This window comes from Tachyglossus aculeatus, chromosome 20 (genome assembly GCF_015852505.1).
Source record: "Tachyglossus aculeatus isolate mTacAcu1 chromosome 20, mTacAcu1.pri, whole genome shotgun sequence".
Lineage (NCBI taxonomy): Eukaryota > Metazoa > Chordata > Mammalia > Monotremata > Tachyglossidae > Tachyglossus > Tachyglossus aculeatus.
Genome location: NC_052085.1, coordinates 15,449,357 through 15,467,284, shown reverse-complemented (window position 1 = coordinate 15,467,284; position 17,928 = coordinate 15,449,357). Strand labels below are relative to the sequence as shown.

At 44.2% G+C, this 17,928-nt stretch overlaps 1 protein-coding gene across 2 annotated transcripts in view; it reads right to left on the bottom strand.

Annotated features, from left to right (window-relative positions):
* The window catches only part of NAA16 (N-alpha-acetyltransferase 16, NatA auxiliary subunit), a 67,120-nt gene extending 57,470 nt beyond the window's left edge, over window positions 1-9,650 (bottom strand). For both annotated transcript variants that reach the window (XM_038761598.1, XM_038761599.1), the window contains exon 1: window positions 9,541-9,650. In XM_038761598.1, the coding sequence (XP_038617526.1) occupies window positions 9,541-9,594 (54 nt within the window). In that variant the 5' untranslated portion in view covers window positions 9,595-9,650. The remainder of the gene's footprint in view (window positions 1-9,540) is intronic.
* Window positions 9,651-17,928: the final 8,278 nt, after the last annotated feature.

Here is a 17,928-nt window from a genome sequence, read left to right as displayed (position 1 = left end):
GTTGTGGGCAGGGACTGTCACTGTTTATTCTTCTACTGATCTCTCCCAAGGGTTTAGTACAGTGCTCTGCACACAGTAAGCACTTAATAAATACGATCGAATGAATGAATTTCTCCTGCTCATGGAAGTGCATCCTACTTTTGTTTTAACATTCGACTGGGAGACAGCGTGCCTCAGTGGAAAGAGACGGGGCTTGTCGTGGGTTCTACTCTGTCCTAATCTTCCCTGACCGATTGGCCTCCTTGGACACCACAGACCACCCCTTCCTCCTGGAAACCTGACTGAACTTTGATTTCTCTGACAGTCACTCCTGGCTCTCCTCCCACTTCTCTGTCTCTGTCCCTCTTTCTCGGCCTCCCACTCCCTACCTGAGGAGGTCCCTCAAGGCTCCGTTCTAGGTCCCTTTCTATTCTCAATATACATTCACTCCCTTGGAAAAAAACTCACCCACTACTAACCCAGGCTTCAACAACCATCTCTGGGGAGGATCTATTCCCCAATCTCTTCACCCCCACCCATTCCCCTTCTTGGCAATCTTGCATTTCCTCCGTCCTCCTGGACGTAGCTACATAAATGTTCCACCAACACCTCAAACTTAATGTATCCAAACCTGAACTTATCCTTTTCCCTTCTAAATCCTCTCCTCCACCTAACTTTCCCAGCACAGTTGAAACATCACCACTCTCTCCATCTCTCAAGCCTGTAAGCGTGGCAGTATATCCATAACTCTTCCATTTCTTCCAGTCCCCTTATTCACTCAGTCACCAAATCCTGTAGGTTCGTTCTCCGCAACACTTCCAGGATCTGCCCCTTTTTCTTCTCCACCCAAACAGTTACCATGCCGGCCCAGGCACTGTCACACCCTAGTTTAACTACTGCATTAGCCTCCTGGGCAGGGAATGTGTCTGTTTATTGTTGTATTGTACTCTCCCAAGCACTTAGTACAGTGCTCTGCACACCGTAAGAGCTCAATACAATCGATTGATTGCGCAAATTCCAGTCTCTCCCCTCTCCATTCCATACTTCACTCTGCTACCCAGATCATTTTCTTTAAAATGTCATTAAGAAGCAAGGCATAGTACACAGGCCTGGAAGCCTGGAGGTCATGGGTTCTAATCCCAGCTCTGCCACTTGTCTGCTGTGTGATCTTAGACAAGTCACTTCGCTTCTCTGGGCCTCAGTTCCCTCATCTGGAAAATGGGGATTGAGTCTGTGAGCCCTGTGTGGGACAGGGACTCTGTCCTACCTAATCACCTTGTATCTACCCCAGGGCTTAAAACAGTGCTTGGCACATATTAAGCGCTTAACCAATTTATTATTTGTAGTAGTATTCTGTGCACTTCACCCCGCCCTTTCAAACCCCTCCAATGGCTCCCTATTCCCTCCACATAAGGCAGATATTCCTGAGCACTGGCTTTACATATTCTCAGCTCTCTCCCCACTATTTCTCCCACAAGACCCCAGCTTCACCCCGTCTATCCTCTCAAGCCAACCTGTGCCTCAGTTTCACTCTTCCCGATGCCAACTTCTTGCTCACTCCCCTTTGAACTCAGTCAAGATTACTGCTCTCCCCTTAACTACTGGTGTTGGTGGCAGTGCAGGAGGGGCAGAGGAGAAGAGGAAGATGACAGCTTCTCTCCAAGTTAACTGGATTTGCACACATTTGGCTTGGGTCCAGGCCTGATCAATTCAGAGATGAGTCCGTACTTTAATATTTAAGCTACGGTATTAGCTATTTCGGCAAAAGGGCTAATTGCTCAAAACTACAGACCTAAGTAGCTTAGGAATGTCCGTTAGCACATTTGCTTTATAATCTTCCTGGACTCGGCTGCAAAGTTTTTGAAATAAGAGGCTATTACCAAAAAAAGTGAATTTTAACAAATGTGCCCTTGTAAAAATTTTCAAGTGTATATCAGAAATCAGACAAAGAAGCTTCGCTCTTCCTTTCTACTGCAGCCTCAAAAAAAAACAAACCCCAAAAACAAAAACAACTTCTCTGAGTTCTGAATATTACTTCCAAACAGGACAACTACTGGAGAAGGTCAAGGGGACTGCATTTCTCTTTTTGGAAAAAATATGAAGTCATTCCCAAATTGATGAGTACAAGTCCTTTCTTTCCTAAGCATCGCCTATTGTCTCTAGATATAATGTCCATTGTCTCAAACATAGGTCAAACAACCTGTAGGCAGTATTTAAGATAAGCCAGATCTGTATCCAGTTTGGGGGGTGGGTGGGGGAGATATCCCAGAAAGAAGTGGTGAGGGTGAAATGAATGACTGAAAGGTGAGAAACTTCATGATCTATCCATGAAGTTATTTTTCAAACCTAATTCTTTGTTCAAGTTGTTAATGTCCTTTAAAATGTTATACTCTATACTGCTTTATAAAACATTTCTCTCATAATATTGAAAGGCAAGACGAAGGAAGGAGACATTTTTCCAAAACATTACACACCACTTTAAAGATTTTGAAAGAGAAACAAGTATGAAGTCTAGAAAGTCAGACGTACCACAGCAGAAGTAGTGGTGGACAGATTGTGAATGATAATATTTAACTGTTCTAAAATTAATCATTTGTTTATAGCCAAGTAGGTGGCTTTACCAGTAGTGTTCCATCCTATACATCCTATAATCAAATATTTTAAATGATTTTAAAACCTAATGGCTTGTGGAAAAGGGCAGCCAGAAAAATCTCTTCACGATCAATATTACAGCCAGAAATTGCCATCTCCAACATATCGATCACAAAAACAAAAATCGATCTCGTTGATCCTGAACTTCCAGGCTCAGAAGGGTAACGGAACTTAGGGAGAGCATTAGAATATAAATACGGAGATAGGCAAGCCTGATTCCAACCCTCTCCTTCTCCGAACAGCCATCACAATAAGAGTAATAATTATAACGGTATTTGTTGAGTGCTTACTACGTGCCAAGCACTGTACTAAGCGGCGCGGTAGACACAAGGTAATCAGGTCTCACGTGGGGCTCACAATCAAAATAGGAGGGAGAACAGGTATTGAATCCCCATCTCACAGGCAAGGAAACTGAGGAACGGAGACATTAAGTGACTAGCCCAAGGTAATACAGCAGGTGCATGACCCACGAGAATTCAAGTCCTCTGACTGCCAGGTTCTTTCTGTGGGTACGATGGGTGCCCTCTCGCCTCTTCCCGGAGTTTCCCCTCCCGCACAAAGTTTCCCAAACCCTCCGCATCAAAACCAGCGCCAAGCAACTTTAGAAGTCAATTCCTATGCAATCGAATGAGGCGAAGGATGCCGAGGATGAAGCCGCGACTGCATTTTAATTGGCCTGGAAATGCCAAACAACTCAGTCACTCCTTCTCAAAAAAATAGCTGAGCAGAGTATTTGTTCAAATACTCAACGGGCTGGCGACACTCTTCCAAAGGGTGGCCATTCCAAACATGTGGCATAACAAAAAAAAAAAACAAAAAAAACACCCACTGACAATCCAGTCCACTGTTACTCCAAACGCATTATTTGGTTAGACAACTAGAAGGTGAGGTGGGAAGTGAAAAGGCCAAGAAAGAGGCCTGATGTTGGAGGGGAGGGCAGGAGTCTAAGGCTGGAGGGGGAAATGGGAGGGCAGAATGAAGTGTGTGTGAAGAAGGGGATGAAGAAGGGGGCAGAGAAGAGTGACCAGGGCGCTTGGGAAAGGGGCACCGGAGCCAGGTGACCACACAGACGGGGAAATGCGGAGTGGATTGGGAGGCAGGGAAAGGACCCCTGTGGGAGAGGTGAGAGTAGGGGGGCTTCCCTGGGAGGCTGCGGCCTGGACAAACGGGAAAGGTGGGGAGCGAGGGGCAGGAAGGGAGAGAGCACGGCCTAGGGCCAGTCGAATCCCGACTCCGCCGCTCGTCTGCTGTGTGGCCTTTGGCAGGTCGCTTCGCTTCTCTGGGCCTCAGTTTCTTCATCTGAGCTCCACATGGGACAACTTGATCACCTTATATTTACAACAGTGCTTAGAACAGTGCTTGGCACGTAGTAAGGCTTTAACAAATATCATTATTATTATGATTGGGGGGGAGGGAAGGGCAGGGAGAGAGAGAGAATGTGGAGGGGAAGGGGCAGGAGGAGGGGGGAGGGGGAGGGAGGAGGAAGGAGAGGGAGGGGACAGGAGGGGAGAGATAGTGGAGGGGGAGAGGAATTCATTCATTCAATTGTATTTGAGAGCTTACTGTGTGCAGATCATTGTACTAAGCGCTTGGGAAGTACAACCAATCAATCAATCGTATTTAATGAGCGCTTACTGTGTGCAGAACACTGTACTAAGTGCTTGGGAAGTACAAGCTGGCAACATATAGAGACGGTCCATACCCAACAGCAGACTCAAGGAGGAGGGAGGAGAGAGTGCGGTGGGGGGAAGAGGGGCAGGAGGTGGGCAGGGGCTGGGGGGGGTGGGGGGGAGAGCACGGGGGGAAGCAGTGTGGCTCAGTGGAAAGAGCCCGGGCTTTGGAGTCAGAGGTCATGGGTTTGAATCCCAACTCCGCCACTTGTCAGCTCTGTGACTTTGGGCAAGTCACTTCACTTCTCTGGGCCTCAGTTCCCTCATCTGTAAAATGGGGGTGAAGACTGGGAGCCCCCCCGTGGGACAACCTGATCACCTTGTAACCTCCCCAGCACTTAGAACAGTAGGCCTTCCCAAACTGAGCCCCTCCTTCCTCTCCCACTCTTCCCTCCTTCCCCTCCCCACAGCACCTGTGTACATGTATATATGCTTGTACGCATTTATTACTCTATTTATTTTATTTGTACATTATATTATATTACTCTAATTATTTATTTGTACATAATCTATTTATTTTATTTTGTTAATATGTTTTGTTTTGTTCTCTGTCTCCCCCTTCTAGACTGTGAGCCTACTGTTGGGTAGGGACCGTCTCTATATGTTGCCAACCTGTACTTCCCAAGCGCTTAGTACAGTGCTCTGCACACAGTAAGCGCTCAATACGATTGAATGAATGAATGAATGAACAGTGCTTTGCACATATTAAGTGCTTAATAAATGCCATCATTATTATAAATGAGTGTGGGGGGAGAGGGGAGAGAGTGGGGGGGGGAGAAAATGGGGGGGCAAAAGGGGAGGGGGAGGAGGAATGGGGGGGTCAGGGTGGGAATACTATTATATTACTATTATCTGTACATATTCTATTTATTTTATTTTGTTAATATGTTTTGTTTTGTTCTCTGTCTCCCCCTTCTAGACTGTGAGCCCACTGTTGGGTAGGGACCGTCTCTATATGTTGCCAACTCGTACTTCCCAAGCGCTTAGTACAATACTCTGCACACAGTAAGCGCTCAATAAATACGATTGAATGAATGGATGAATGAATGAATGAATAATAATAATGATAGCATTTATTAAGCGCTTACTATGTGCAAAGCACTGTTCAAAGCGCTGGGGAGGTTACAAGGTAATCAGGTTGTCCCATGGGGGGGATCAGAGTGAATCCCCATTTAATAGATGAAATAACTGAGGACCAGAGAAGTGACTTGCCGAGTGTAGGGGGGGGGGAGAAAGTGTGGGGGGGAGGGGGGGAAGAAGGGGAGGGGGAGAAGGGGGAAGGGGGGTCAGGGTGGGAATAATAATAATGATGGCATTTATTAAGTGCTTACTATTTGCAAAGCACTGTTCGAAACGTTGGGGAGGTTACAAGGTGATCAGGTTGTCCCATGGGGGGCTCAGAGTCACCAATCAATCAATCGTATTTATTGAGCACTGTGTGCAGAGCACTGTACTAGGCGCTTGGGAAGTACAAGTTGGCAACATATAGAGACGGTCCCTACCCAACAGTGGGCTCACAGTCTAGAAGGGGGAGACAGAGAACAAAACAAAACATATTAACAAAATAAAATAAATAGAATAGATATGTACAAGTAAAATAAATAAATAGAGTAATAAATACGTACAAACATATATACAGGTGCTGTGGGGAAGGAAAGGAGGTTAAGGCGGGGGGGATGGAGAGGGGGAGGAGGGGGCGAGGAAGGAGCAGCAGCGTGGCTCAGTGGAAAGAGCCCGGGCTTTGGAGTCAGAGGTCATGGGTTCAAATCCCAGCTCCACCAATTGTCAGCTGTGTGACTTTGGGCAAGCCACTTAACTTCTCTATGCCTCAGTTACCTCATCTGTAAAATGGGGATTAAGACTGTGAGCCCCCCATGGGACAACCTTATCACCTTGTAACCCCCCCAGCGCTTAGAACGGTGCTTTGAACATAGTAAGCACTTAATAAATGCCATCATTATTATTATTATTATTATTGTAACCCCCCAGCGCTTAGAACAGTGCTTTGCACATAATAAGTGCTTAATAAATGCCATCATTATTATTATTATTATTGTAACCCCCCCAGCACTTAGAACAGTGCTTTGCACATAGTAAGTGCTTAATAAATGTCATTAAAAAAAAAGGAGGGGGCTCAGTGTGGGAAATCAATCAATCAATTGTATTTATTGAGCGCTTACTGTGTGCACAGCACTGTACTAAGCGCTTGGGAAGTACAAGTTGGCAACATATAGAGACAGTCCCTACTCAACAGTAGGCTCACAGTCTAGAAGGGGGAGACAGAGAACAAAACCAAACATATTAACAAAATAAAATAAATAGAATAGATATGTACAAGCAAAATCAATCAATCAATCGTATTTATTGAGCACTTACTGTGTGCAGAGCACTGTACTAAGCGCTTGGGAAGTACAAGTTGGCAACATATAGAGACAGTCCCTACCCAACAGTGGGCTCACAGTCTAAAAGGGGGAGATGGAGAACAAAACCAAACATACTAACAAAATAAAATAAATAGAATAGATATGTACAAGTAAAATAAATCAATCAATCGTACTTATTGAGCGCTTATTGTGTGCAGAGCACTGTACTAAGCGCTTGGGAAGTACAAGTTGGCAACATACAGAGACAGTCCCTACCCAACAGTGGGCTCACAGTCTAAAAGGGGGAGACAGAGAACAAAACCAAACATACTAACAAAATAAAATAGAATAGATATGTACAAGTAAAATCAATCAATCAATCAATCGTATTTATTGAGCGCTTACTGTGTGCAGAGCACTGTACTAGGCGCTTGGGAAGTACAAGTCGGCAACATATAGAGACAGTCCCTACCCAACAGTGGGCTCACAGTCTAGAAGGGGGAGACAGAGAACAAAACCAAACATATTAACAAAATAAAGTAAATAGAATAGATTTGTACAAGTAAAATGAATAAATAGAGTAATAAATACGTACAAACATATATACAGGTGCTGTGGGGAAGGGAAGGAGGTAAGGCGGGGGGGGATGGAGAGGGGGAGGTAGGGGAGAGGAAGGAGCAGCAGCGTGGCTCAGTGGAAAGAGCCCGGGCTTTGGAGTCAGAGGTCATGGGTTCAAATCCCAGCTCCGCCAACTGTCAGCTGGGTGACTTTGGACAAGTCACTTAACTTCTCTATGCCTCAGTTCCCTCATCTGTAAAATCGGGATTAAGACTGTGAGCCCCCCATGGGACAACCTGATCACCTTGAGAAGCAGCGTGGCTCAGTGGAAAGAGCCCGGGCTTTGGAGTCGGAGGTCATGGGTTCAAATCCCGGCTCCATCACTTGTCAGCTGTGTGACTTTGGGCAAGTCACTTCACTTCTCTGGGCCTCAGTGACCTCATCTGTCAAATGGGGATGAAGACTGTGAGCCCCTCCGTGGGACAACCTGATCACCTTGTAACCTCCCCAGCGCTTAGAACAGTGCTTTGCACATAGTAAGCGCTTAATGTCATTATTATTATTATTATTGTAAACCCCCCCAGCGCTTAGAACAGTGCTTTGCCAGCTTGTACTTCCCAAGCGTTTAGTACAGTGCTCTGCACACAGTAAGCGCTCAATAAATACGATTGATTGATGATTAATAAATGCCATCATTATTATTATTGTAACCCCCCAGCGCTTAGAACAGTACTTTGCACAGAGTAAGCGCTTAATAAATGCCATTATTATTATTATTATTATTGTAACCCCCCAGCGTTTAGAACAGTGCTTTGCACATAAGCGCTTAATAAATGCCATTATTATTATTATTATTGTAACCCCCCAGCGCTTAGAACAGTGCTTGGCACATAGTAAGTGCTTAATAAATGCCATTATTGTCATCAATCGCATTTATTGAGCGCTTACTATGTGCAGAGCACTGTACTTAGCGCTTGGGAAGTACAAATTGGCAACATATATTATTATTATTATTATTATTACATATATTATTATTATTATTGTTGTAGTAACCGCCCAGCACTTAGAACAGTGCTTTGCACATAGTAAGCGCTTAATAAATGCCATTATTATCATCATCAATCGCATTTATTGAGCGCTTACTATGTGCAGAGCACTGTACTAAGCGCTTGGGAAGTACAAATTGGCAACATATATTATTATTATTATTACATATATTATTATTATTGTAGTAACCCCCCAGTGCTTAGAACAGTGCTTTGCACATAGTAAGCGCTTAATAAATGCCATTATTATCATCATCAATCGTATTTATTGAGCGCTTACTATGTGCAGAGCACTGTACTAAGCACTTGGGAAAACAAGTTGGCAACATATATTATTATTATTACATATATTATTATTATTGTAGTAACCCCCCAGCGCTTAGAACAGCGCTTTGCACATAGTAAGCGCTTAATAAATGCCATTATTATCATCATCAATCGTATTTATTGAGCGCTTACCATGTGCAGAGCACTGTACTAAGCGCTTGGGAAGTACAAATTGGCAACATATATTATTATTATTATTATTATTATTAATATTATTATTATTGTAGTAACCCCCCCAGCGCTTAGAACAGCGCTTTGCACATAGTAAGCGCTTAATAAATGCCATTATTATCATCAACCGTATTTATTGAGCGCTTACTACGTGCACAGCACTGTACTAAGCGCTTGGGAAGTACAAATTGGCAACATATATTATTATTATTATTATTATATATATTATTATTATTGTAGTAACCCCCCAGCGCTTAGAACAGTGCTTTGCACATAGTAAGCGCTTAATAAATGCCATTATTATCATCATCAATCGTATTTATTGAGCGCTTACTATGTGCAGAGCACTGTACTAAGCGCTTGGGAAAACAAGTTGGCAACATATATTATTATTATTATTATTATTATATATTATTATTATAGCAGTAACCCCCCAGCGCTTAGAACAGTGCTTTGCACATAGTAAGCGCTTAATAAATGCCATTTTTTTTTAAAAAAAAGGAGGGGGCTGAGTGTGGGAAGGCCTCCTGGAGGAGGCGAGCTCTCAGTAGGGCCTTGAAGGGAGGAAGATGTGGGGAGGGAGGGCATTCAACCCCCATTTAACAGGTGAGGTAACTGAGGCCCAGTAGTAAGCGCTCAATAAATACGACTGAATGAATGACTGAATGAATGAATGAATGAATGAATGAATGAAAGAAAAAGTGACTTGGCGAGTGTAGGGGGGAGGGGGAGAAGCTGGGTTGTGGGGCCTCCGGGCCTCCCTCCGTCGCTCACCAGAATGCGCTTGAACAGGTTACTCTCTTTGGGCGGCAGCGGCACGGACGGCATGGCGATGGCGGCGATGGCGGCTGAGGAGAAGGAACGAACGAACGAACGAACGAACGAACGAACGAACGAAGGAAGGAAGGACGGACGGCGCCGGGCTGAGGAGAACGGAGGCGCCGGGCTGAGGAGAACGGAGGCGCCAGGCCGCCCGCCCGCGCGCCCTCCCGCTCCCTCACCGCCCGCCGGCGCGCGCCCGCGCGCGCGCGGGGGCAAGATGGCAGCCGGCGGCCGCACGCGCACCCGGCCGCGCACGCGCGAAGCCCGCCCTCCCACCGGCGCGCGCCACCGGGCCGCGTGCGCATGCGCGGGGCTCGCTCGGTGGTGGGGGGGGGGGGGGGGGGGCCTCCCCTGTCAGTCAGCCCTCTCAGCGGGGCTTGTGTGGTGAGGCCCCGGTCGCCCTGGCAACCAATCAATTAATCAATTAATCCCGGAAGCCAATCAATTAATCCCAAAGGCCAATCACTTAATCAGTTAATCCAGGAGGCCAATCAATTAATCAATTAATCCAGGAAGCCAATCACTTAATTAATCCAGGAGGCCAATCACTTAATCAATTAATCCAGGAGGCCAATCAATTAATCCAGGAGGCCAATCAATTAATCGATTAATCCAGGAGGCCAATCACTTAATCAATTAATCCAGGAGGCCAATCACTTAATCAATTAATCCAGGAGGCCAATCAATTAATCAATTAATCCAGGAGGCCAATCACTTATTAATCCAGGAGGCCAATCACTTAATCAGTTAATCCAGGAGGCCAATCAATTAATCCAGGAGGCCAATCAATTAATCGATTAATCCAGGAGGCCAATCACTTAATCAATTAATCCAGGAGGCCAATCACTTAATCAGTTAATCCAGGAGGCCAATCAATTAATCAGTTAATCCAGGAGGCCAATCAATTAATCAATTAATCCAGGAGGCCAATCAATTAATCAATTAATCCAGGAGGCCAATCAATCAATTAATCCAGGAGGCCTTCCCAGACTGAGCCCCTTCCTTCTTCTCCCCCTCCATCTTCCCTCCTTCCCTTCCCCACAGCACCTGTATATATTTTTGTACATATTTATTACTCTATTTATTTATTTATTTTACTTGTACATATCTATCCTATTTATTTTATTTTGTTAGTATGTTTGGTTTTCTTCTCTGTCTCCCCCTTTTAGACTGTGAGCCCACTGTTGGGTAGGGACTGGCTCTAGACGTTGCCAATTTGTACTTCCCAAGCGCTTAGTACAGTGCTCTGCACATAGTAAGCGCTCAAGAAATACGATTGATTGATTGATTGATTGATCTATTCTATTTATTTTATTTTGTTAGTATGTTTGGTTTTGTTCTCTGTCTCCCCTGTTTAGACTGTGAGCCCACTGTTGGGTAGGGACTGTCTCTATATGTTGCCAATTTGTACGTCCCAAGCGCTTAGTACAGTGCTCTGCACATAGTAAGCGCTCAGTAAATACGATTGATGATGATGATGATTTATTTTACCTGTACATATAATAATAATAATAATGGTATTTTTTAAGCGCTTACTATGTGCAAAGCACTGTTCTAAGTGCTGGGGAGGTTACAAGGTGATCAGGTTGTCCCACGGGGGGGCTCACAGTCTTCATCCCCATTTTACAGATGAGGGAACTTGAGGCCCAGAGGAGTGAAGTGACTGGCCCAAAATTACACAGCTGACAAGGGTAGAGCCGGGATTTGAACCCATGACCTCTGACTCCAAAGCCCATGCTCTTCTCACTGAGCCATGCTGCTTCCCAATTCTATTTATTTTATTTTGTTAGTATGTTTGGTTTTGTTCTCTGTCTCCCCCTTTTAGACTGTGAGCCCACTGTTGGGTAGGGACCGTCTCTATATGTTGCCAACTTGTACTTCCCAAGCGCTTAGTACAGTGCTCTGCACACAGTAAGCGCTCAATAAATACGATTGATTGATTTTACTTGTACATATCTATTCTATTTATTTTATTGTATTAGTATGTTTGGTTTTGTGCTCTGTCTCCCCCTTTTAGACTGTGAGCCCACTATTGGGTAGGGACTGTCTCTATATGTTGCCAACTTGTACTTCCCAAGCGCTTAGTACAGTGCTCTGCACACAGTAAGAGCTCAATAAATACGATTGATTGATTGATTGATTGATTGATTGATTAATCACCATTTCTCCTGCACCATCCAGATCAAATCGCTGGGTGAGCGATCATATTTTGCTTCAACGTTGGCCGTGCGCAGGACTGGGTGAGAAAAAAAAAATCCACTTTTCCACGTTTTGCTTTAACGCTTGCCATGCGCAGGACTGAGGGGAAAAATCCACTTTTCATTCATTCGTTCGTATTTATTAATAATAATAATAATGTTGGTATTTTTTAAGCGCTTACTATGTGCAAGGCACTGTTCTAAGCGCTGGGGTAGATACAATCAATCAATCAATCGTATTTATTGAGCGCTTACTGTGTGCAGAGCACTGTACTAAGCGCTTGGGAAGTACAAGTCGGCAACACATAGAGACAGTCCCTACCCAACAGCGGGCTCACAGTCTAGAAGGGGAAGGTAGATACAGGGTACAAGGTGATCAGGTTGTCCCACGTGGGACTCACAGTCTTCACCCCCATTTTACAGATGAGGGAACTGAGGCCCAGAGACGTTAAGTGACTCGCCCAAAGCCGCACAGCTGACAACTGGCAGAGCCGGGATTTGAACCCATGACCTCTGACTCCAAAGCCCGGGCTCTTTCCACTGAGCCACGCACTGTGTGCAGAGCACTGTAACCAGCGCTTGGGAAGTACAAGTCGGCAGCATTCATTGAATCGTATTTATTGAGCACCTACTGAGTGCAGGGCACTGTACTAGGCGCTTGGGAAGTACAAGTTGGCAACATATAGAGACGGTCCCTACCCAACAGTGGGCTCACAGTCTAGAAGGGGGAGACACAAAACAAAACATATTAACAAAATAAAATAAATAGAATAAATATGTACAAATAAAATAAATAAATAGAGTAATAAATACGTACAAACATATATACAGGTGCCGTGGGGAGGGGAAGGAGATAAGGCGGAGGACTGTGAGCCCCACTTGGGACAACCTGATCACCTTGTAACCTCCCCAGCGCTTAGAACAGTGCTTTGCACATAATAATAATAATAATAATGATGGCATTTATTAAGCGTTGACTATATGAGTGCTTAATAAATGCCATTATTATGTAGACAGGTGACCCTTTTGGTTCCAAGCCTTACTGATTCATTCATTCATTCAATCGTATTTATTGAGCGCTTACTCTGTGCAAGCGCTTGGAAAGCACAATGCAGGAACAAAGAGAGACAATCGCTGCCCAACAACGGGCTCACAGTCTACAGCTGGGCGAGACAGGCATCAAAATTAATTGTGAATTAACTACAATCCCTTCTTGATCCACTACTATCTGTTTTTCAAACCATTCAGTCTCAGGATTGACCAATCATCTCCTCATTGCCAAATTATTATTATTATTATAGTATTTGTTAAGCACTTACTATATGCCTGGCACTGTTCTAAGCACTGGGGTAGATAAAATAATAGTAATAATGGTGGCATTTGTTAAGCACTTACTATGTGCTTAGAAAGCACTGTTCTAAGCGCTGGGGAAGATACAAGGTGATCAAGTTGTCCCACGTGGGGCTCACAGTCTTCATCCCCATTTTACAGATGAGGTAACTGAGGCACAGACAAGTTAAGTGACTAGGAAAGATGGGGGTGCTGTCTACAGTGATGGAAAAGTCAGGGTGAGGACAGGGTTCGGGAGGGGAGATGAAGAGTTCTGTTTTGGACGCTGTAGACGGGTGTTATCCCTGACTCCTCTCTGTCATTCAACTCACGTATTCAATCCATCACTAAATCCTGTTGGTCTCCCCCAACCTTGAGGCTGGTAGGGGCCAGAAGTGAATCCCAGCCAGTTACTTGGGAGATCGATGGCCCCGGGTGACTGGATCTTCTATATATATGCTGATATATATATATATATATTCTCTATTTATTTATTTATTCATTTATCTGACGTACATATCTATTCTATTTATTTTGTTTTGTTAGTATGTTTGGTTTTGTTCTCTGTCTCCCCCTTTTAGACTGTGAGCCCACTGTTGGGTAGGGACTGTCTCTATATGTTGCCAATTTGGACTTCCCAAGCGCTTAGTCCAGTGCTCTGCACATAGTAAGCGCTCAATAAATACGATTGATGATGATGATATATGCGAAGTGGTGGCAAGACATCCAAGTAGGTGTCCTGAAGGCTGAAGAAAATGTGAGATTAGCCACTCATTCAGTCATATTTATTGAGTGCTTACTGGGTGCAGAGCACTGTACTAAGCGCTTGGAAAGTACAATTTGGCAACAGATAGAGATAATCCCTACCCCACAATGGGCTCACAGTCTAGTCAGGGGAGAGAGATCGGGGCTGGAGCTGTCGGATTGGGAATCACCCTTATAATAATAATAATGATGGCATTTATTAAGCACTTACTATGTGCGAAGCACTGTTCTAAGTGCTGGGGGAATACAAGGTGATCAGGTTGTCCCACGGGGGGCTCACAGTCAACCCCCATTTTACAGACGAGGTAACTGAGGCCCAGAGAAGTGACTTGCCCAGGGTCACACAGCTGACAATTGGCAGCGCCAGGATTTGAACCCACGACCACTGACTCCAAAGCCCGGGCTCCTTCCACTGAGCCACGCAGCTTCTCACGGAAGCTTCTTATGGACCTGGTAGTTGAAGCCATGGAGGGGGAATGAATTCTCCAAGGGAGAAGAGATCTTGAAGGTCCAAAACTGGACCCTGAAGGATTCATACAGCGGGAGGCAGAGGAAGAGATTACAAATGAGGCTGAAAATGAGCAGCCAGAGAGATAGGAGACCCGGGAGAGGGCAGTGTCAGTTAAGCCAAAGGTAGATTTTTTCCCAGAGAAGGGGATGGTTGACAGGGCCAAATGCAACTCATCAATCAATCGTATTTATTGAGCGCTTACTATGTGCAGAGCACTGTACTAAGCGCTTGGGAAGTCCAAATTGGCAACATATAGAGACAGTCCCTACCCAACAGTGGGCTCACAGTTTAAAAGGGGGAGACAGAGAACAAAACCAAACATACTAACAAAATAAAATAAATAGAATAGATATGTACAAGTAAAATAAATAAATAAATACAGTAATAAATATGTACAAACATATATACCTATATACAGGTGCTGTGGGGAAGGGAAGGAGGTAAGATGGGGGGGATGGAGAGGGGGACGAGGGGGAGAGGAAGGAAGGGGCTCAGTGTGGGAAGGCCTCCTGGAGGAGGTGAGCTCTCAGCAGGGCCTTGAAGGGAGGAAGAGAGCGAGCTTGGCGGAGGGGCAGAGGGATTGGGGGCATTCCAGGCCCAGACATTTTGAGATCTGTGTTAGTGACAAACTGCGGAGAGGTGGCTGCGGCAGGCAAATGTTTAAAAAAAAAGGCAGGTTTCCAAAAAGGCTTGGGTGGACTAGGGGAGATGTGGGCACGATGAGCTCAATGGTGTCAACCCGTACCATGTCACGGTGTCCCGTGTTCCGTACGGTGTCAGACATTTACACACGGCGCACGCAGCTGAAATGCAGGAGGATTAGGATGGATTAGAGATGAGATCAATCAATCAATCAATCGTATTTATTGAGCGCTTACTATGTGCAGAGCACTGTACTAAGCGCTTGGGAAGAGATCTGAGAAGGACTAGTGGAAAGAGCCCGGGCTTGGGAGTCAGAGGTCATGAGTTCTAATCCCGCCTCCGCCACTTGTCTGCTGTGTGACCTCGGGCAAATCACCTAACTTCTCTGTGCCTCCGTTCCCTCACCTGTAAAATGGGGATTAAGACTGAGAGCCCCACGTGGGACAACCTGATCATCATCATCATCAATCGTATTTATTGAGCGCTTACTATGTGCAGAGCACTGTACTAAGCGCTTGGGAAGTACAAATTGGCAACACGTAGAGACAGTCCCTACCCAACAGTGGGCTCACAGTCTAAAAGGGGGAGACAGAGAACAAAACCAAACATACTAACAAAATCATCATCATCATCAATCGTATTTATTGAGCGCTTACTATGTGCACAGCACTGTACTAAGCGCTTGGGAAGTACAAATTGGCAACACATAGAGACAGTCCCTACCCAACAGTGGGCTCACAGTCTAAAAGGGGGAGACAGAGAACAAAACCAAATATACTAACAAAATAAAATAAATAGAATACATCAATCAATCAATTAATCAATCGTATTTATTGAGTGCTTACTATGTGCAGAGCACTGTACTAAGCGCTTGGGAAGTACAAATGGGCAACATATAGAGACAGTCCCTACCCAACAGTGGGCTCACAGTCTAAAAGGGGGAGACAGGGAACAAAACCAAACATACTAACAAAATAAAATAAATAGGATAGATATGTACAAGTAAAATAAATAAATAAATAGAACAAAATAAAATAAATAGGATAGATATGTACAAGTAAAATAAATAAATAAATGAATAGAGTAATAAATATGGACCTGATGACCTTGTATCTACCCCGGTGCTTAGAACAGTGCTTGGCACATAGTAAGCGCTTAACAAATACCATCATCATCACCGTGAGATTTATTCCGCACTCTCCTGCTATTTGCTTTGTGACCTTAGGCAAGTCATTATCTAGGTGTCTTCAGCAATAAAAAAGACATTGAAGTAGTCCCATGCCCAACCTGATGTGTTTGAACCTACCCCGGCACTTAGTACAGTGCCTGGCACATAATAAGTGCTTAACAAACGACATAATTATTTATTATTATTACCATCATCATTACCTTCTTTACAAGGTTGTTAGGATAATTAATGTGCAAAGTACTTTGTGCTGCTCGGATGAGTATAGAATATTGAAATGCCAATTTTCATTAACATTAACGACAGTCATAAAACCACTCCTTGTTTTCTCCTTGTTTCTGGTGCTGGACAATTAATTACTTGAAAATATTTAAAACAGTTTTCAAACTGAAAATTGAAAGGAAAATTGTGCATTATTTTGCTTCCTTTAAATAAAAGAATATTTTCAGGGTAGAAAATATAGGCAGGGAGGTGGAGAAGCTTCCATAAGAGGAAAAGTTTGGGACTCTTCGATCTAGAAAGATGAAGGTGAGAGGAATCAAGGTTGAGGTTTATTCAGTCATGAAGGATATGGTCATCATCATCAATCGTATTTATTGAGCGCTTACTGTGTGCAGAGCACTCTACTAAGCGCTTGGGAAGTACAAATTGACAACATATAGAGACAGTCCCTACCCAAAAGTGGGCTCACAGTCTAAAAGGGGGAGAATAGTAATAGTTAATAGTAATAGTAATAGTTAATAATAGAGTTATTACTCTATTTTATTTATTACTGTATTTTATTTATTACTCTATTTTACTTGTACATATCTATTCTATTTATTTTATCTTGTTACTATGTTTTGTTTTGTTGTCCGTCTCCCCCCTCCAGACTGCGAGCCCGCTGTCGGGCAGGGACCGTCTCCAGATGTTGCCAACTTGGACTTCCCAAGCGCCCAGTACAGTGCTCTGCACACAGTAAGCGCTCAATAAATACGATTGATTGATTGATTGGTCAGGGCAAGTACAGAACTGTAGCCTCATAACAGTTGAGGAGCTATTCATTAAAACTTTCAGAGGGTAGGCTCCAAGCCAATAAAAGGAAACACTTCCTCACCCAGCTGGTAGTAAATATGGAATTAATTTCCAGAGGCAATTATGCAGTTCATTCATTCATATTTATTAAGTGCTTACTGTGTGCAGAGCACTGCACTAAGCACTTGATAAAGTACAGTACTAAACAGTGGCATTCCCTGTCCACAACGAACTCACAGTCTAGAGACGGGGGAATACAGGCATCGATACAAATAATGTGAGAAGCAGCAGGGTGTAGTGGCTACAGCCTGGGCTTGGGAGTCAGAGGAGATGGGTTCCAATCCCAGCTATGCCACTTGCCTGCTGTGTGACCTTGGGTAAGTCACTTCCCTTCTCTGGGCCTCAGTTCCCTCATCTGTAAAATAGGGATTAAGACCGTGAGCCCCATGCGGGATAACCTGATTACCTTGTATCTACCTGAGCACTTGGCACATAGTAAGGACACAAATACCAATATTATTATTATTATTATTCTCTGGGCCTCAGTTCCCTCATCTGTAAAATGGGGATTAAGACCGTGAGCCCCATGCGGGATAACCTGATTACCTTGTATCTACCTGAGCACTTGGCACATAGTAAGGACACAAATACCAATATTATTATTATTATTATTATTCTCTGGGCCTCAGTTCCCT